The sequence below is a fragment of the Lepidochelys kempii genome, chromosome 14, assembly GCF_965140265.1.
Source record: "Lepidochelys kempii isolate rLepKem1 chromosome 14, rLepKem1.hap2, whole genome shotgun sequence".
NCBI lineage: Eukaryota > Metazoa > Chordata > Testudines > Cheloniidae > Lepidochelys > Lepidochelys kempii.
The window spans coordinates 25,559,247-25,580,719 of NC_133269.1; the positions used below are offsets into that span (position 1 = coordinate 25,559,247).

Sequence of the window (21,473 nt, forward strand, 5' to 3'; positions counted from 1 at the left end):
AAACTGGAAAAAATATTAAAATGTTCATGTGCTTTTCAATATATCATTACATGGAGAAGCAAATACAGCTCTTGTCTTATTAGCATCTTGTCTTTAGTCCTGCAGTTCTGATCTATCACTAACTGCTCGGAAAATTAAATGAGAGAGATAAGAGGCTGTGCCTCTATCATTGTATATGTTCCATATATTGGAAATGCAAATGTGCATAGAACATACCCAGATGTATACAGAGAGTTAGGGGAATTGCCACATCATTAGTACAGGAAGTACTGTAAAATTGTTTTCATGACTAAAGTTTGCAGCTATGCAGGAAGTATCATACATTCTGAAATGTTACAAGATGCAATGTACTGTGTTCTTATAGTATACATCTCCATAGCACCTGACAACTTCCATTGCTATGATAAAGTTCCAGCTGTTGATACTCACCAGTCGATTTGCAAGCGAGATGGTGCATGCTGTAGCTTCAGCTTCTTGCTGACATTTCAGTTTGTCTGAAGTAGCCCTCTCAAATTTGGCTGTGAGCTTTGCTAGGTTTTCATTAAGGTGCTGTTGATGAAACAAATCAGAACATCTTCAGCAAAACCCTTTTCATTACGAGACTCCGACAAAATCTGCTGTCACTGCGTGTGTCTCTGCAGTGGTGACGCTAGCTAGCCTCTCTCACTACTATTCTGAATGGCCAGTGCAATGAGAGAAGGAAGGATTCCTGCACAGAGCACTCATGTCTGGGTCTCAAACTGCAAGCACTGCCTCCAACATGCAGTGTGCTGACCACTTGTAGGAGACCCTCAGCACCAGCAGGATACACCACTTAGGCTCCAATTAGGGTTACCAACCCTCCAGGATTGGCCTGGAGTCTCCTGGAATTGGCATCAATCTCCCAGTGACTATTGAAAACAATCCGGGAGATTTTAATAGGATATTTTAAGAAAATGACATTATGTCAGGTTGTAAAAAAAAAATCTCCTGGAATAGGTTCACTCAGAGTTGGCAGCCCTAGATCGAATCCAATGTCTACTGAAGTCAGTTGGGGTCCTTCCATTGACTTCCAGGGGCATTGGATCAGGCCTTTGCAGAACAGCGTGAGAGGGCATGGGAGGAGCAGCATGCTGGGGAACTCCGTTTATGTGACAGGCCACATAATTTGCAAAGGACTGTGGACAGACAGTGCAAAGGCTGTTTATCTTGGGCACTGCAGTGACATGATTTTGGACTAAGGGAGGGGATCACAGGCTGACTAAAGATGGTGGCCGGGGTCCTGAGCTCTGGCCAAGCAGTAATTAGTGTAGCTCAGGAAGAAGAAGCGCAAAAGTGGATTTTAGCAACCTTTGCATTTTCCTGATGTTGTGTGCATTCTGGTGCTGGCCTGCTCCTGAAGGCTGCTCCAAGTTATGCTTGTTGTTCACAGCCCCAAGGGACATTCTAAATGCTGGATGTCAGTCGGACATAAGGGAGTATAAAGCATCTGGACTAGATGACCTCCTGAGGTCTCTTCCAACCCTAATCTTCTATGATTCTATGATCCGGCAGCCAGGAGTGAGAGTGACCACGGAGCTGCTACAATTACCCTTCTCCTACTGAGGGAGGTCCTTTCTGTGAGTGCCTTAGGACTTTCCATTCCAGAGTGGGGTGCCAACCCTCCCCGCTGTACTGGAGAATGGGGCCAATACACACTCCGGTCCAGCTGGGCGGTTTCTACACTTGGGCCACATACAAGAAGAGCCAACATTCTGGAGGAAGAACAGAGGGAACCAAAATCTGCAGGGTCTCATTGCAGCCGTGCTGCTGGCTGAGGAGGACTCATCGCACAGATTTGGTCACACTCTGCTCTAAGACAAACTCTAACTGCTCCCAAGGGTGCTGGAATCTTTCACTTCTGAGATAAGAGAACCAGAGTTAATCATTGATTTTATCTGCACCCAGCACAAACATCTTAAGGCTAAATGCCTTTAAATCATTTTAACACTGTTTGAACAATGCACTAGAAATAAACTTGAATATGGAATAGGGATTATTGTAGTGGCCTCTGTAACTATGCTCTCAGTTGCCAGTGCCCATATAAAATACAGTCTCTTTCAAACTAGCTTGGCATTAAGCCATATAACTAAAATATTGTTAGAATATTTTCATATACATCTTCCATCTATATGTATAGGTGTATATATATTTTCATATTTGTGTGTGTATATCTCTGTATAAATACACACAGATGCTACACTATTAAATGTTTTATAATGACAGATATGTGTGTGTGTGTGTGTGTGTGGGTGTGGGTATATGCATCATATTTTTTTCAGAAATTCTGAGCACTGCAGCACATGGGAGCTACATGTGCTCTGTACTTTTGAAAATCAAGTCACTTTCATTCGACCAAAATATGGATTTAAGCACCATGCCACTAAGCAGGCCAGATTCTCAACAGGCATAATTCTATTTAAATCTGTGGAGCTACACCAATTTATGCCAGCTGAAAGTCTGGTAAAATATCAGCATTCACCTATAAACATGATTGTATAGGTATATATTACTATACTACACATTTAATAGCATAGCATTGTACATATGCAAATAAAAAGTCATTTAAAAAGTTAAGGTTGAAAGCATGTTTCAGTGGAGTATTACTAATACACCAACACAGTTGCACTTTCTCTGCAAAAATCCTACATCTTTAAAAAAAGCTCAAACTTGAAAAAGTGTAAATAAAACAACAGTGAAGGGTGCTCCTTGTTTTGATCTGCAGGCAGTGAAATTATCAGAGATGGCTCTAGATTTTATATACTTTGAATTGAAGGGGTAGCAAGGATTTCAAAGGTACTAATCCTCTGGATGCATTAAGTAATATCAGAGTATTATGTTTTCGAACAGTGTAATGTTTTGGTGAAACAAAAGTATTTTTTATTAATTACATTGGAATAATTGTTCTGTTTGATGTTACCAGGTGTTTCCATTACAAGGGACTGTGGGTTGGTACACCTTGCAAGTTTGTATTTTTATCTCAATTAACTATTGGTGTAGCAACTAGAACACACAGATTTTTTGTAATGCGTTATGGTGTAGTATTATAGCATATTGACGAAGTATCTTCTGAACAAGAAATAGGATTCCATAACTACCCAGGAATATGTTCTTTTGAAATTTGCAAATTTGCAGATTTGTGGTGTGTAGGCTGGATGGGGTGATAATGAGTGATGCAGGGTTATAGCAGCCAGGGACTGGCTGTATACTTTACCTTCTAGGCTCACTTCCAGACTTTTCAATGGTAAGGATTTTTAAAGGGTATGGAATTTTTGGAATGGAAGGATAATTCTGAGGAAGAAGTGGGGTGGGAGCTGCTCTCTATTAAAATGTATTTTTAACCATTTCTCTGTCTTTTAACAAAGTTTTTTGCTCAGGGATTTTCCTGGATTTTTAATGAGTGACAAAAGTTTAAATGGAGATGGAATATAAAATATCCCAGTTAGAAGCCCGGCTTTGACAGTTCTTTTGAGTCTTACTAAAGTGGAGTTGTCTTCTTGCAAAATTTAACAAGTGCACAGAAGGTGTGTTGGAGACAAGAGAAGAAAAACAGTCCTAGTACATTTTTTTAAAAAGCTCTCTAAAACTTTCTCCAGTTTTTGTTTTCTGTAATATATGTGGTAGATATAGAACATATGTGGTGTGGTGTGTGATAAAAGGGCATTCCAAACTCATGCTTGATAATAATTCCAACAGTTTAGGTGGGAATAATGAGAGGTAAATACTGAGCCTTTCTATTGAGGAAGAAGCAAATCTGAAACAGAGCTAAGCGCCCTTCTCTAGAAAGCAGGGAAGTCTCCAAAAGTCTAGCAAGACCAGATAAAGGACCACAATCTACCCAATCCTCAAATCCACTCTTTCAGAAATACAAGGTACCATAAAGAAGCCCTTCCAGATGCTGAGGGTTTCCCACTGAGCAGTGGCAGCTCCCAGTGAAGTGCATGCATGTGTCATGTGTCTTAAACTTACAGCAATTTTGGCTTTGATGTTAGCCAGCTTCTCCTGCGCAGCAGCCAGTTCTGCGTTGGCTTTGTTCAGAGCCTGTCGCTTGGGCTCTACATCACAGTACACCTCATAGAACCTCACAATATTTATGACCCAAGAACAGAGACCGGCAGCTGCATAGGACTTGGAGGTCACAAACTCAGGGTTAAATTCTGGATCCTGTAAGTACGGCTGAATAGCTTTGAGACAGTTCTCATGGATATTCTCCTTATCAAAGTGAATTAAGGAGTCCAAGAAACCATCTACTCTGGCCATGGAAACCTTAGCTGCTTTCCAGCTCCTGTCCTTGGGAACCTTTCCACCTGGAGCCATGAGTACCATCACAGCAGCAGTGACATTGCTGACAGCAGAAGGCGGTGATCCAAATGACTTCAGTTCTGTCAGATTGTTCTGAAAAGGGAAAACAAGGTTGTTAAGTGAAAATGAATGGGTTTTCTTTTTACTTAGCCACTAATGGAGTCGGGCTCCCAAGTTATCAATCTGAGGGAGTAGCTTTGAAGCCTGAAGCAGCACTCTGAATTTTAAATATTATGACTCATCCAACGTAAAGCAACGAAACCCCCTAGTGGCACCACAGCCTCCACTGGTTTGTTACATGTGCATCAGTTGTGTCCCTTCAGCACTTCAACTAATTCTCAGGCCATTAAAAATGCACAATTATTGCAGATTTATCCCATATGAATATGACAACAAAAAGCTTCATGCTTCATGAAATTAGCCAAGTATCTTCATATAGAGATGGGCTTCAAAAACAACTTTTAATTCAGAATGCAGATCAATGGGGCTGCTGTCCGCCTGAAACTCACTAACTTTAGTTCAGTGTTATACTAACTGTGTTGAATTCTGTTTATCCTGCTAATATCAATTCCTAGTCAGAAACAACAGAGAAATGGCAGTCCCTCCCTAGGTTGAAAACCAAAATGTTTTGATTTGGAAGTGGCACTGTGGTGCCTCATCAAAGTTGTATTTCAGGTACCTCCTGTCCCCACTCTCCTCTATGGGCTGGGCTCCCCAGCCAGACATCAGCTCCCTTTTTTAAAAGTTAGATTGTAGCCGTTTGGGTGCAGAGGAAAGCTTGGGAATGTGAAGCCCAGTGTGACCTAACAGCTCAGAATGCAGAGGGAAAGAGTAAGAATCCAAAATATTATTTAAAAATTATTACTTATTAACCAATAATTATGAATGTTAGGCTCCTGACTCATCATTTTTGAATGCTTGGCGTTAGAAGGGGGGAGGGGCACCACAACTAAAAAAATGCTCAACTCAGTTCGTTTGAAACTCAGAAAAGGTCCTGGTTTTGTAAGAGCACTGGGGGGAAGCGTGATGTTGGTTCTCCTTGTATCTGAAACATCCAACCCATTCAGATACAGAGAAAAACTGACACTAAGATTTCCAAAGTTGCCTAATTCTGACGGGAACCGGGAGCCCACATCCATTCGATGGTATTGAAAGTTTGAGCCTGAAATGATGACTGCACAACCACCCTGTGCTGCTGGTGTACCAGGGATCATTCTGCACAGAGCTGTTGCTCGACACAGTACAGGCACCATGGGGGAGGCACGTATTCAGCAGGGCCTGGAATTAGGCCTAATTAGCTATTCTGCCAAGGATCTGTCATACCCAGCAGAGAGAAAACACAGGCTTTGTGCTGACACCCACCAAACATGGAATCCGTGACAGAATGAGCTGTGCTCTACAGCAGAGATGCCTGCTTTCCTAGCTTATTTGTATGTTTGCTCGGGTTACACTCTCCAACTGCACAGACATCTCATATCCGTGGAGAACATTCACTTTGTACGTGAACTGGAGGCAGAGGCACATGTGAGAGGTACAAAGAGGCTGAGAGATGGGCTTCCCATTGAGCTCTTTGCTCAGATTCAACAAACCAACTCCTAAATTGGCACCGACAGCTGCATTCTGACATTTGCAACAGCATGACAGGCACAGCAGCAGGAGAGAGACATGCTAGGGGGTTGACGTAAACTAGATACATTTGTTTTTCAGCACTCCCAACAGCCATGAATCAGTGAAAGAGGAAAGCCCCTCTAGCAAAGGAGCTCTAACTAGAGCTGCACCTATCTCCACACGGAGACCCTGAATATGCAGCTTTCCAGATGTACCATTTTCCTATGCACTGGAGGGGCCCAAATGTTAGCTACTAGCCAAGATCACCACACATCTGTACACAATGGAGCAGACTGTCTTCACAGACTGCAGCTCCCAGCTTCTACACTCCATTTTGATCCATGTGCTTCTCTGTTCAAATCAAGATGGGATTGTATGGAGGGACCTACAGGCCTTTCCCAGTACTATAGGTGGCTCATAGACTCACAGTGGCTGCTGCTATGGACTGCACGGCACAAGCTCCGGGGTGACATTTGGTGCATGGATGGCACTTTGGCCACCTGTGTTCTGAAATCACCATTTTGTTGGCGCTTGCGGCAGCCTAGAAGCAGGGGGTGGCTACTGCATAGGCTGCAATAAGACCAACACTGTCCTTTCAGCAGCCCCTGTCATTGCTGCAACTGGCCATTATGAGGTTACACGCAGGATGTGACGACAGCTGGATGTTTGCTGTATGCAGGGGTGTAGCCCCTTGGCAAAGGGCGTGAGTGCCATTTCCTTCTGACCACAGAAGCCTTGGTACCAGCTACTCTCCACCAGCAAGGAGCTCCACAGACAGAGGCTGCCCCAATGGTGCCTGTGGGGGTGCTCAATGAGCACCTCCCCCATATAGACACAGGCCACTGCTGAGTTTCAGACTCTATGACATGTCTGCCTTGGAGTGATTTAGTTATAAACAGACACTACTATAAAGACCTCCACATTCTTCTACCAGGTGGGAAGAGTTTTAGCTTGATAATTAGCTAATAGTAAAACACTGTCTGCATAATCCACAATAATGCGGCTTTTGCCCCCAGAACCACCCACCAACTCAATACCTTAAAAATCGATCCTGTTTGTAATAGACACTGCCAATGGCACCAGCACAAGTGCAAAAAAGCAGCAGGGACCAGGGACTGCACCTTGCTTAGTGCCTATATATGACCAGGCACGAGTCAATTGTTGTACATTCATCTCGCCACTTAACAGGGAAAGACAAAAAGAAAAGCTTAAAATACTAAAATTACAGAAAGAGCTAAATCCTTTCGGCAGCATGTACACTAACTGCTCTCAGAGCTGCTCAGTCCCTTGAAGAAAACAGAATGGTTAGAAATTAGTTCAGTGGCAACAAAGAGGATTATTTTAAGCTCTGGATTGATAATTCTTCGATAACAGAACAGAAAGGGAAATCTATCTTGATTTAAGTGGCGTCCTAGGAGAGGGAAATACACAGACTTCTAGAGGTTTTATTTGATAGTATATGGAAGACATTCATGGACTATATTCAGGTCGAGGAGCATGATTTATAAACTCAGGGGTAAAATGTATAATTGGTATATACAATGTTATGTGTTTGGGAAGTACCTGTCAAATAGTGAATGATACTACAAAATACAATTAATCATTTTTAATTAATTATTATTATTATATTCACTTTGGTATCATCTGGTTAAAACTCTCTATGAATTAATGATGGCATAATTTTGCTAGGGACTTTGCTAAAGCCAATTCAGATACAGTGGTGATAGGCAGTAGTAAAAAACCCTACAATAAATAGATAAAGACCATATGCTGTCTTTGATCTTTGTGAGAAACAACCTCTGGCAACAATGAGAGAGCCCTCTGCAGACTGAGGAGCAGATAGAGTCCTACACTTATACCCCAGCCAATAGATCATATTTAAAATGGAATTTATACCCCGCCCCCCCGCACCCCACCAACCCTCTCCACAGTCAGTTTGATCCCTGGAAGAAATCCTCCTAACAACACTTCCACATTCATGAGAGTTGAATAATCCCTTTTTTAGCAAAGTCTTTCTGAAATCGAATGCTTTCATGTATTGGCTTCTTAAGAACAAAGACATCAGTTTTGAGACCACAAACCCGCAGGATTCAGGTTTTTTAACTCTAAATTAGTGAAAACATTCCACAGCTGGAGTAGAAATGTGAGGCTGCAAGAGCACATGCCATCATGTTCAGCAGCAGGACTTTCCTGTCACCGGGGACATGCATCCCACCGCTGTGGGGAGTGAGCCCCTGACTCTGAGTTACTAGGGAAAAATATAGACTGTAATGTTGTTACACTGTAGAGGTTAACAAGCCTGCTACCACCTTAATTGTCTTCCCATTTTTGCCTGTGAGTTCCCCATGGTCCTAGAAAGTCAATATCATCATCATGGCAAATCCCAAAGGGACAGCCTCCTTGCCTACCGAGCACTACCCGCATTGGTCTCTAGCTAGGGCCTTAAGGTGGTTTGACTGCATAGCCAGTTTCTATCACTGGTGATCTTATCGCACCGCTGATGCTTTTGGCAGCCACATGATTGCCAGCCATGCAGGGGGGTTCCTTGCTAAATACATTTAGTAATTTGTTGGTATTCCATCCTAACAGCATGTCCACACTAAGAAAGCCCCCAAAATCAATGGAAGCAGTTGTTACACAAATATCCTCAGTTCTGACCTTCCCTAAAGGTTTCTAACTCTCCCACTTCCCACCTTGCCAGCTGCCACATACTTTACTGGGCTCCTTGTCCTGCCAGGAGCGTGGGACTCATGGCTTCTGCAAAGATACTGATGGTGTCTCCCTACCAGTTCCCAGTAAAGGACATGTGACACCATACAGCATGGGGAGGGTGCCTCTTTCCAGGAAGACAGCTGTAATGCACCTGATGCCCATCATCCAGCGAACAGGGAATCCCACTCGTCTACCCGAGCCCACTTTTCCCACAGAGCAATAGAAGAGGCTGGAATGTGCCTCTGGAATAGTTGGGCTGTTCTGTTTGGCTCTATTGCGGAGCTCGTGCAGTTACAGGCTGGGTGATGTCACATATCCTTTGCTGGGGATTAATGGGGAGGCTTCATCTGTACCTTGGCCATCCTGAACTCACCCCCTGTGCTGCACTGCATTGACCGCGTACAGCAAGGCGCAGGCATTGTGCAGACATGGCGATTGTTCTCCTGTAGCTATTTGCTGACTGAAAATGAGCCAGAGGCACCTGGCCATAAAGGGAAAGGAAATGTATCCAAACAATTACTATTAGCCTCTCACTATCAGACCATCTATATTTCTTATTGCCTTCTACTCTACAGTGTTACTTATGGCTTCATCCATTACTGCTGCATTTAACAGCAGAACATAAATACATCTATATTACTGGTCGGTATGAACATGTCAGGAGAGTTGATTCTTCATGTCAGCAGACAGATCAAGCTCTCAGAAGCATCTTGGAGCAGCAGGTGAAAGAAGGACATGACTTCTGGCACTCTGGAAACACTGCTTCACAGGTCTCTAGAAACTCCAAGCCTTCTCGAATGAGTTACTCTACAGTGTCAGCAGGAAACTAAAATTGATGAAGGGGTAAATATTTTCCCTGTGTTGTTGTTTGTTTCCAGGCCCAGGAACCGAAGCAGACACATCAAAAATGTTGCTATGCCTCTCCTGAATGGCAATCACCTGGAAAATTTGTTCCATTAGGACTTTCTTGTCAGTATCCCGAAACTGAGACATTTGGGTTGTGCCTCTTGTTTTGCAGATATGGAGGCAATTCTGACCTATGCAATGGACCTGGACACTTCTCTTCTACCCATGCACCAGAGGCTTGATCCTGCAAGATGCTGAGTGCCTCCTGATAGGTGCTGAGTGCCCTCCCTTCCCAGTGATGTCAAGGAGGTGAGGGGTGCTTAGCAGGAGTGCCCGGTGCCTTTCAGCGTCTGGCTCCAGAAGACAACTTCCAAAGCTTTGTTGAACAATAAATTCTTAGGAGCAGATTAAATATGAACAGACACTGCACTGAGCTGTTATGACTTTACCCGGACTCAGCAAGGCTGACAGAGAGACCTGCAGCACTCAGCTCAGGACGGGTGGAGGTGGCAGCGATCAGTCCCAGAATGGATTCAGCAGGTGACCAATTCTCCATTCCAGATCCTGATTCTCTCCCCAGTCTCAAGACATTTGGGGTTAGCAGGCAGTAATGGGGAAGGGACAAGGAGTGGTGAAGGAAGAAATCCCTTACCTCAAAACAATCCACTTTGGGATCCCCCATCCCCCGCCTTAGGAACCTTCCTGCCAAAGGACGTGCCCGCTGAGGGACAAGGGTGGGCCTTTGTAACTGTTCTCTGTAAGTTCTGTGTCTAGGATATATTGCCTAGCTCCTTATCTGTCTGCACCACAAGCACCCGCGGGGGCAGGCGAAAGGGAAAAAGCAGTGAGAGGAGTACCATGGACACAGTGTGCTCCAAGCTCCTGTCTTCATCATGTCTATTGCAGTAATGCTGAGGGGCCATCCGAGAACTGGGCCCCATTGTGCCAGGTGCCATACAAGGTAGTAAACAGTCAGTCCCTGCTCCAAACAGCATACAGTCTAATAGTCCAGACCAGATGCTGGCGGGGGGAAGGAGGGGAGAACACAAACAAGCAGAGTGAACACAAGCAGCAAATGCTCACTGCACCTTGAGTGATCCAACTCGCGGGACACTTGGGGCCATTTCCCCTTTTCTGCCCTTGCAAACCCTGCCTGGCACAGGAAGGGGGTCAGGGGCCCTAACCGACCCTGCTGCATAGACGATCTGCGTTGGTGGCCCAGGGTACAATTATCCTAAAGGGGGCGGGGGGTGTCACACCTATGACTTTAGTGCCAACTTGCTGTGTGATCTTGAGAAAGACACTCAACCTTTGTGTCTCAACTTCTCCAACTGGACCAATGCAGTCAGGGAGCTAGGCCTGGCGTGTTAAGACAGCATATCCTCAGCACCCACGTGCTTGACGCTGCGAGCTGGGCTGGGGAGCAAACGGCCATACAAAGCTTCACCTACACAGTTCTGGCTGTGTTGGGCTCTTTCTGGTTACCTTTTAAAGGGACTTAGGGAGAGAAAACTCTTCCTGGAGAGAGTGGAGAGGCCACCACTGTACATTTCAGATTGTACAAGTATCACAAAGGCGTTTGACGCATACAGCACTGAACATTACAAATTACAGCGCCCATCCCTTCAGCCCCTGGGCAGTTATCTGGAGACATCCTGCACTGTGCTGATTGGGCATGGGGGAGACACAAGCTGAAGCCACTGAACAGCACTGCTGTCACAGTTTCTGCACTGTGTAGCCTGTGAGCTCAAGCATGAAGTAACAGAGGAGCGACTCTAAACTTGGTGTAGAATGAAATACTGGCAGCATTCCTGACAGCCACGGTTACCTCCCAGGCAAGGCTGTTTTATGAGTTTTGTGCAAAATTTTACCAGGATAATAAGAGTTTGAAACTCCAGCTAAAATGTTCTGTTTTAAGTGAACTGGAGAAAAATCACACAAAGTAGATGGATTATAAAACATATCTAATTGGTATTTCAGGTGTCTTACAGCTCCTGCTGTGCTGACTGTGCACTTGCATAGAAATAACCTGGGAGCAAACAGCTAGAGCTGATAACATCTTTTCAATTAAATGAGATGTTACAGCAATTGCAACAAGATCAGGCCTCATCCCTTGACAGCAGCCTGATCCAAGAGAGTCATCATGGAGCAAAGCAAGACAAGGATTGGCAGAAATAGTGACAAAAGCAGCTTGCCTTGGGAGAAAGCAAGACTAGTTTGCTCAAGGGTGCTCTGTCCCATGGGGGAGGATGTGTTCCAGATCCCTCTCTGTGCACAATCCATGGAGGATATGAATCTGTTACAGCCCCAGGTAGAGAGCCATGGTGCAGGTTGTAGCAGCTTATGCTTTTAGCTCTGAAGGTTGGTGGCCCAATCTCTGGTGTGTTAGCCAAAGTGGAGGCCATCCCACCTGCTGGCTGCTATGGTAATTGATTTTCATGGCAGCTCCCATGCAGGAGTTCGGCAGGCACAATGCTGTGTGTTCCTAGGTGCTACGATAATATAAACAATAAGGTATAAAACGCTCAGTGGCAGAGGGCAGTGTCTAGTGGCTGAAATCTGCTGCTGTTCTCCAGGTACACAGTAGGTGGTGCCTCCCACACAGATAGCATCCCTCCCTCCCTCATGATCAATTGCCAGGCCAGACCTTTCTTTGCTAGCAGTCCTCTGAGCTGCTGATGTACAATTAACTGGCCAGCAGTACCTGCATGCTTTCTGCACCCTGCTGCTCCTGACAACCATGCTCCTGCCCCCTGCCTGCGCTCCTGATGACTCAGGTATAAGTTAGCCCTTGGAAGCTCTGCAGCAAGACCCTCATGCCTGGCCCTCCTCACCCCTGATCAATCCAGGCCCTGGTGCCTGGCCCATTCATATGCAGCCCTAGCCCCATCTCCCTCCATTATGCACCTCACTCATAGAATCATAGAATATCAGGGTTGGAAGGGACCCCAGAAGGTCATCTAGTCCAACCCCCTGCTCGAAGCAGGACCAATTCCCAGTTAAATCATCCCAGCCAGGGCTTTGTCAAGCCTGACCTTAAAAACCTCTAAGGAAGGAGATTCTACCACCTCCCCACACTCCACCTCTGCAAACACAGGGCCAGTTCTCTGTTGCATTCTGCTCCATTATGCTACTCGGGCAGCAAGATGGGCCATGGAGAGGAGAGAAATAGCAGCCCCTGAGGAGTACCAGGAATGTCCCTGTCCCCCTGCTGCCCTCCAGGGCTTTAGCACCACAGCCCGAGTACTTTACAGCAGTACACCTGCTGTGGGAGCAGTCCAGTGCATCGCTCCAGCTGCCTGACTGCAATTCCACTGAAATCTAACCCAGCGGCCCCTCTGTACCAATATGGGGCCGCTGGGCCAAAGTTCAGCGAGTGGTTTTGTGCCCTGGAGCCCAGGGAGTTTGTTACTGCATGGCAGAGAGCAGGGAGTCCTCTGAGAACTCAATTCCTGGCAGCACTTGCAGCATGGATAAGAGAAAGGGGAGACTGCCCTGCCAACGGAGACCCGGGTCCCTGTGGGAGGAGGGGTGGATGAGTGGGGACCACTACCAGGCAGGGGGGACTGAAATTTCCCCTCTGCCTGAGGAATATCTGAATTGGCACCACCATATGCCGGTGGAGCGGCCGTGCGTCGGCTCCGCTCCTGGCCCTGGTGGGGCAGGGAGAGTGACGTGGAATGGGCCAAAGGCAGAGGGGTGTGTAGTCAGAGCACAAGAACTCCAGCTATTCTCTGCTTCCCATGGCCAATAAGCAGGTGTCACTTACAGCAGCCTGGAGATGGCTCTGAGTTATACCAGGGACCAAACAGCCCCAGAACAAGGAGCACATAGCACAGACGCAAAGGAACTTGGGCTCCAGCATGTGTACACCCGCCTGTGATTCCCTTGCATGGTGAGCTGTGATGGCTGACCTCAGAGGCAAGGCCCTTATGGGGCTACGTCTCGAACAATCCAATCGTAACTGTGCTGGCTCAGACAGCAGGAGATACTGTGAGTGCCCTGATGCTTGCCCCATACCTTATTGAGTGTGTTAAGAGCTGCCTGGGCAGCGGCAAGGGCTGGTTCGGCTTTAGCCAGGTCTTCCTCGCAGTCCTTTTGCTTCTGCTTGACTTCCTGGGTTATCAGCGCCACCTTCTGCTCCTCCTCATCAGCGATGGCTTTCTCCGTGCTCACCTTCTCCGTCTCCACACCAACCACCTGAATCAGCTTGTCAGCATCTTCATTCTTCTGCTTCAGCTCAACTTCCTGGGCTGCCAGCTTGGCTTTCAGGCCATCTACCTACAGTGGGAGAAGCACACAGGAAGGGCGTGAACCCAGCAGGCTCCAGTGAAGCATGTGGAGAAGAATTATATAAGCAAGAGAGTGCAGTAAATGGATGGTGGATGGGCCGCAGCCGGGGAAAGGGCAATGCACGGATTGCCACATGGCTCATCCAGTCGCATAGCTCATCTCCAGCAGTGGCCAGCACCAGCTGCTCCAGAGGAAGGTGCGAGAAACCCTGCAGCTCTTTGCAGGAGGAACAGGTAAATCACTGCCCCACTGAGGCAAAGAGCTGAGCAGACCCACTTGTCCACAACGAGGAGAGGAGCCCAAGCTTTAGGTGAACACCCTAAAGTTCAGATGCTTCACTAAACAGGCTTCACTGGATTCTCACCACACAGCCAAATGGCCCTGGCTCCCCCTGCCTCTTGCTGTGTGCTTGTGGCCCCCTCCCCGGGGGGGTGTCAGAGAATGGCCAGCAGCCCTCCCCAGACTCTCTGGGGAGAGAAGGACTGCGCCTCTTCTCCTGACAGTGTTCTGTAGGGCACCTCTTTTGGCTCCTCAGAGAGGTTACCCCATTGAGACGCTCTCCCTGAGGCATCACTCCGCATGGCTTTGGGTCTCCCTCTTATTAGGCATCTCCCACTAATAATAAATTGCTGCCTTCCCCCCTGGGTCTCCCATTCTCCCAGGTCTACCACCGCCACGGCTGGAGAGAGAGGTGGCTGGTAAGGCTCCTCCTCAGCTCTCCCCTTTCCTCCCTCCTCTGCCCTGACTCCCTGAGAAGGGTGAGCGAGAGCAGAGGAACATAAGGTTGTACCATCCACAAAGGGAGTGAAGCCCAAGAAGTTCAGCAGAACAATAGCTCCTAGTGCTAGCAGGACAATGCTGTTGGGCAGTCCTTTATCCTTTACTCCAAGCTGCCAGGAGCACAGACTGGGGGCAATCCTGGCCACCCTGGGCTGCTGGCGTGTGAGTAGTGTCAATCCCAGGAAAGATACAGCCAGCAGGGTGCTCTCGCCAGCCATGGCTCCCTCCACTATCCTGTGGACATGGAATATACAACTGGAAACCAATGCCCACATCATAAGGTCCAGTTGCTGTTCTGAGCAGGATCCCACTGGTAGGTGACTGAAAACTTACATTGTATTAATTAATTAACTATAGCATCTAGGATCCCTGGTTCTGGAGCAGTAGCCTGTTGTGCTAGGAGCTGTGCAAACACCTAACAAACAGACAGCTCCCATCCAAAGAGTTTACAATCTAAGTCTGAGATAAGAACTGATAGGTGGAGACAGGCAGAAGAGGGAGCACAAGAAAACGACACATTGCCGGTCAGCGTGAGGGGCAATGGTCTCAGCACTCCAGCAGCCTAACCACTGTCATGGTTTTTGTAAGCACCATGACAGGAAGGGCAAGTTTTGAGGAGGAAAATGAGGTGATTTTGCAGATATGCTCCTCCCATTGCAGAACAAAATATATACCCAATTCAATCCCCTAATCTACCTGTGACCACAACTTATGATCAGCTCTCTCTTTCAGCAGCTTATCCCACCACATTCCTGGGAAATGCAGCATGCCTGTGCAGTGCAGGTGTGCTTCACGACAGAGGCAGTGTGCACAGCGACCCACACAGCGCATGCTAGGTGCGACCATTGCAGTCTGGACATTTACAGACCGGAGCACAAAACACTTTTCAGCCTTAGTGATTTAAATTAATATTCACTCATTTTCTCTCTGAAATTACCAACTTCAATGAATATACACAGTCACTTACTCCCTAGACCTCAGAGACCAGTTTGTCATGCAGTCTACACAATGAAAGACTGTTCATAACACCTGGGGTACCTCTTGACCTGTGTAACAATACTTAATACAAGTCGGACCTTAGCTTTTGCTAATAATTCAGGGGTTCTCAAACTGGGGGTTGGGACCCTGCCGGGGATTGCAAGGTTATTACATGCGGGGTTGCAAGCTCTCAGCCTCCACCCCAAACTGTGCTTTGCCTCCAGCATTTATAATGGTGTTAAAAATATATAAAAGTGTTTTTAATTTATTGGGGGGGTCACACTCAGAGGCTTACTATGTGAAAGGGGTCACCAGAAAAAAAAAGTTTGAGAACCACTGTAATAATTCCATTTTCATAACAGAAAAGGGAACACAATTTTTAACGCAATGTAATCACATAAGCTGCAGCTATTGGCATTTTGGATTAGCTTCAAGCAGAGGCTGTTCCTAGAACACTCTCTGTATTCCCATGCTGAGCAGTTGATCCATTTTCACCTCCTGTTGTTCTGTTGTAGACGGCTGTTTCCACCAGCACAAAGAGGAGATTGTAAATCAAAATGACTCTGAGCTTGCTGGGGTACAGAATTGCTTCAAGCAGCAAACTGAGCAGCATCTTTTTGTTCGTTGTTTAAATCTTCTGAGATTTGGAAAAATTGAAGTGTGAGGTTTCGCTGATTGCAGATATGGCCTATGACCTCCTGCCCAAGATAAGTAACACAATACTCGATACATGTGTGAATAGAAGCTTTATGTGGTTTAAATGGCTATGACAAGACAAACAAGGGATTAACCTGCCAGGGCTACACAAGTCTTACAACAGCTATATAAAAGGAGTGGATGTACACTCAGTTACACCACCTCTTGTGAGAACATTTCCAGACAAAATCTGCCTTAAACTGGAGTAAAGGCTGAGAGCACACAGAACTAATTGAAGGGCAAAACCTTTGCAATAACAAACGCAAGCAGTAGAAACCCAGGAAATTCAGAGTTACGATTACACTCAAAAGAAACACAAAAAGTTGAAAGCATGAAAGGCCATTCTACATAAGGCGAAGGGTGTGTTTTAACATATTAGTTAACGTTAAATTCCTAGTGTAGACAAGGCAAGTTGTTGTTTTAATGTGTTAACTGGTTGCAGTGAACCCACAGTCTTCCCATAGAGTTTACCTTGTATGGCTAACACAGGGGTCGGCAACCTGCAGCTCTGGAGCAGCATGTGGTTCTTTGGCTGCCCCCTGGTGGCTCTTTGGCAGCCCCCTTGCTGGCAGCCATTTTTTGAGAGGGTGTGAGGTGCAGCTCCCGTCCGGCAGCGCAGCAGGGCTCTGACTCCAAGTCACTCCTGGAAGAGGTTAGCTCCTGGCACGTCTCTGTGCGCCTCTTGTGGGAAGAGGGGTAGCGGGTCTCTGTGTGTTGCCCACCCCTGCAACCACCGCCCCCGTAGCTCCCTTTGTCCAGGAACCTGCCAACGGGAGCTGTGAGGATGGTGATGGGGGCAGGGCAGCATGCAGACCTGCCCCCCGCCAGGGGCATACAGAGACGTGCCAGCAGCCAGCTGCTTTTGGGGCAGTGTCGGGCCAGAGTCCTGCTGCGCTGCTGGCCAGAGCCTGCATCTCAAACTCCCTCCCGTACCCCAACCCCCTGCCCCAGGTCAGAACCCCCTCCTGCAACCCAATCCCCTGCCGCAAGCTGGAGCTCTTTATATTCAAATTCAAACAGCAGAAGTCACATTAAAAGTATTAGTGAGTAGTAATAACTTTAATATGTTCAATTATTATTAGTTGATAAATTCTAACTCTACAAATAGCTTTGCGTGTGATGTGGCTCTCGTAATATTTTGATCAAAGACAAATACAAAAAAAATGGCTCTTCTTCTTTGAAGTTGCCGACCCCTGGGTGCTAACATGTTAAAATGACACCTTGCCTTGTCTATACTAGGATTTTGGCACATGTTAAAAATATACCTTTTTTCCTAGTGACAAGGCTGAAATGTACAGTTTAACAATGAATGTTTAACTGTGAAATGTTCAGTTTGTTCAGTGGAAACATAATAATAGGAAAATGCACCAAAATAACTTCATGTTCCCCTGCAGTGAAGCCCTGGGTGAAAAAAACAAACACAAATGGAGACAGCCTTATCCATACATAACAAACAGTTTTATCTCATCAGGATTGCAAATGCTGGACTGCAGCACTCTTAATCCTATACTGGTTGGGCAAACTCCAGCCTTTGGAGTTACAATGTCCATAGAAACATCATTTATCTTCTCAGGCTATCCACTTCTCTTGCCCCCATTACTGCAATATCCAAGCTTTACAAAATCCTGATTAGACCACAGCAGACTGAAGGGTCTCATTCACATTCTTCATTAAGGCCTGATGAACAAAGAACCTTAAGCACATGAGTAACCTCAAGTGAATAGCACAAGTGATATCATTAGGACTGCTTATGTAACCCACACACCTCATGGGTGTTGTCTTCTGTCCCCTCTAGGGGCACCGAGACCACTTAGAGATTAATGAGTCTGCTTCAGCCTTAGCTAAGAACCTTGTCGCTTTTAGCTCATACGTTTTTCTCCAGAGGTCCTAGGTTCGTTCCTGCCCACCGACAACCGGGGTCTGTCAGTGTTATACTTACATGTTTAAGTACCTTGCTGAATCAGAGCTTAGGACACCATGTGTCACCACTTACACAAGTTGTGTGATGCATCTACAGTGCTAATGCATCTGTTAAATGGCCCAAAACTTTGTCAATGCTGAGTTCAGGTTGCCAATGGTGCCTTGTGCCCTTCCAGAATGTGGAGAGAGGCTAAACCAAACCTTTCTCTGAGAACCAAGAAATAGGAAGGTAAGGGACACATCACCCCCATAGTGCAACCTTAGTTCTGCCCTCTTTGAGCAATGCCCCAGCATGCTAGTAACACCCGTACTTTACCCTTGCTGATGCATGGAACACTCTGGGGACAGCTCCCTCTAGGACACAGTCTAACACCTTATTTTTGCTCATGCAAAGCTCATGGTTAGGTCAGGCATAGTGACCAGGCGCTACCTACGCCTGGCCTACACTCAGCCATCACACAAACCACCCCAGAGTTCCTAAATGTTACCTCCCCTTCACCCTTGCCCTGAAGATTCCTTCTGAGCCTTCACTTAAACCCTACTGGCCGCTGTCACGTCTGCCATCAGACTGCTGACGAGCTCCATGGCAGTAAGATCCCTGTGCACTGCAACTGACACAACCTACAGAACTCTGTACTGAAATGAGGCAGACTTGATCCCTCAAGGCACATGTGCACCTCTCCTCATATCACAGTGACGGCTCTGCCAAACTGTTTCAAATAATCTCTCCGTCATTTAATACAGTCACAGCTACCACAGTGAACACAGCTGGAGTGCATGCAGGAAAGTGATGCAATTCAAATCTGGGACAAAACACGACACCTTCCCACAGTCCTTCTCCAGGCCTACTTATGATGGCATCAACACTACTTAAGCATTCCCAGCAGCTACTGCCAGCTCCAGGGGGCAGAGTTAAGGTTGCTTGGGGGAAGCATGTACCTTGACTCTTCATTTCCTGGTTTTCAGTGGTCTATGTTTAGCCACTCACCACATTCTGGAAGGGCATGAGGCAGCACTGGGCAACCTTAATTCTGCTTTAATGATGTTTTAGGGCATTTAATTTCTTTGGCTTTTCTCAGCATCACCATGCACCACAGCCCACTCTCACCCTCCAGTGCCTCTGGCTTGTCAGCAATAATTACCCCAGCCAAAGAATGCACTTCTGCATGTTAGTCCCTTCACTGCCCCTACAACGTCTTCTCACCTCCTGTCCCTCTGCCTCTCCATCACAGCCTGGTTCTCTGTCCTCAGACCTCCTCCCCATGGAGAGGCAGATCTTGGGATAGAATCTGCAGGTTGAGGAACTGGGGAGACAGGGCGGAAACAGTGCAGGGACTCACTTGGTGTCAGTGAAGGCATTTCTAGGAGAAAGGGGGACAGAATGGGGTGGCATGGATGTGCAGGATTTTGAGAGGAAAAGCTGAAGCTCTCCATTATCCTTGACTGCACAGCTCAGACACCTCCTTTCCTACCCACTCTTCCATGCCCTGCTCCAACAACCCCCATAATCTCCCTCTTCTGAGTTAAGAGCCTTTCTACCCTGGAGTTTGAAAACACTGACATTGAAACACTGACTACCCGGTCTTGGCTACCATACAGCCTTCTGCAACTAACACCTTAAACTCTTCCCGGGGGGCTTCTGGCAACTTGTCCACAAACTTATATTGCCCTGTTAACAACATTGTAGTTATAGAGCAATGCCTGCTGGTTCACAGTGCCCATCTGCATGGAAGAAGAGGTATAAATCTTGCTCCCCATCAAGTCCATCCTTTTGGACTCTTTGTCCTAAGACATAGATTTATACCTTCCCTGTTGTGCCCTGTCATTCACTGCAGAGAGTTAGGGGCCAAGTGGGAGTAAAGGCCCTCAAAACCCTGCATGTGGATGAAGTACCGCTTCACTGCAAGCATTGCCATGAGATGGAACTAAGTGGGAATATTCCAGAGGGCCTCTGCAGGCTCAAAGACAGCCTCATTTATGGAGAGGGCTACTCTCCCAGGAGCTAATGATTGGAGAATATCTTGCAGCTTATTCATATTCTCCTGCACAAATTCAGCCTGGATGCCTAAAGGCCATGTGCCTAAGGTGGTCCTGATATGCCTTAAAGTGCTCAGGCACTGAGGGAGAGGAGGATCCCAGCATTGTACAGTGGTTGGAAAGGATGAAGAAGCAGTTTGCTGTGCCAATGATGGATCTTTTTCTTGAACCACAAGATCCGATCAGGATAACCCTGGAGGCCCACAGGGAACAGACTCAGAGGTTGCTTGCAGCTGCGGTGGTTCAGGAATGGGAGCCACCTATGGGACTGGCGATTGTTCTGGAGTGATCTTGCTCAAGGATTCCAAGGAGGCCACTGGGCAAATGGATATGGCACTGGTGGCCAGTTGGTACCAGGCCAAGAGCCCCTGTCCTTTATCCGGGAACAATGCTGACCTCGGAAGCAATATTGATTTGAGGATGGTTTCTGCTGCTTATCAGTGACAACAAAGGAGAAGATGACCCTGACCTGGATCTCCAGGAGTCCCAGAGATTCTCTGATGACAATGGGGTGAACAATCAGACTCATCCAAAGCCCAACATGGGGTGGCATCAATGCTGAAGAGGAACAGGGAATTGGCACAGCTGGTACCAAGCAAGACACACTCCAACCTAGTACAGGAGAAGGCCCTGGCACCACAGCCAAGGACAGTACTGAGCTCTACAATGGGATCTGCTACCAGGGCAATGACGGTGCTCAGGGATGGACCAGTGTTGAGGGTCCCTCCGTGCCAGGCACGGAATCCGTCTCAGTTCAACAGCCTGAGACAAGGATAGTGCGAGTTGAAGTGACCATGAACCCAGCAGTTCTGCAACACGTCAGAAGGTGCCACGGGCACAATGGAGGATGAAGCAGTAGAAACCACAGCATTGGAAAACACCTGAACTAATGGAGAATCAGGGACTGAGGAAGCCAAACAGGTCTGAAGCCATCTGATACACCACCAGCATTGAGACAGTCAGTGCTGGTACCGACGTCATTGGCACTGACGACACATGGCCAGAACTGGAGTCAACAGTACAGGCTGATGCTGATCTTCGTGCGGTAATGGGAAGCGGCTAGATGGACCTGCTCCATCCCGTGTGCTGGAGGGAGCATGGTGCAGAGTCTCTCTGAGCTCTGGATCTGTCCTGATTAATCTTATGGGACCTCTGCCTCACTGCACCAGAGAAGGGAGAACAACTCTTGTCCCTATTGGGAGAGACAGCAGAATTCGAATGTGGAGCAGCATCACTTGCTAGTTCCACAGGCGACCGCTGATCAGACCAAGGCCTCGGTGCCA

The 21,473-nt window shown here is 47.0% G+C and overlaps 1 protein-coding gene across 10 annotated transcripts in view; it reads right to left on the reverse strand.

The window, feature by feature from the left end:
• DNAH9 (dynein axonemal heavy chain 9) overlaps positions 1–21,473 on the reverse strand; it is a 399,480-nt gene that overhangs the window by 178,778 nt on the left and 199,229 nt on the right. For 9 of the 10 annotated variants that reach the window (XM_073310874.1, XM_073310873.1, XM_073310872.1 and 6 more), the window contains 3 exons: positions 13,507–13,767; positions 3,988–4,413; positions 430–549 (listed from right to left, as the gene is read on the reverse strand). In XM_073310874.1, the coding sequence (XP_073166975.1) occupies positions 430–549; positions 3,988–4,413; positions 13,507–13,767 (807 nt within the window). The remainder of the gene's footprint in view (positions 1–429; positions 550–3,987; positions 4,414–13,506; positions 13,768–21,473) is intronic. The other variant, XM_073310875.1, reaches the window with a different exon arrangement.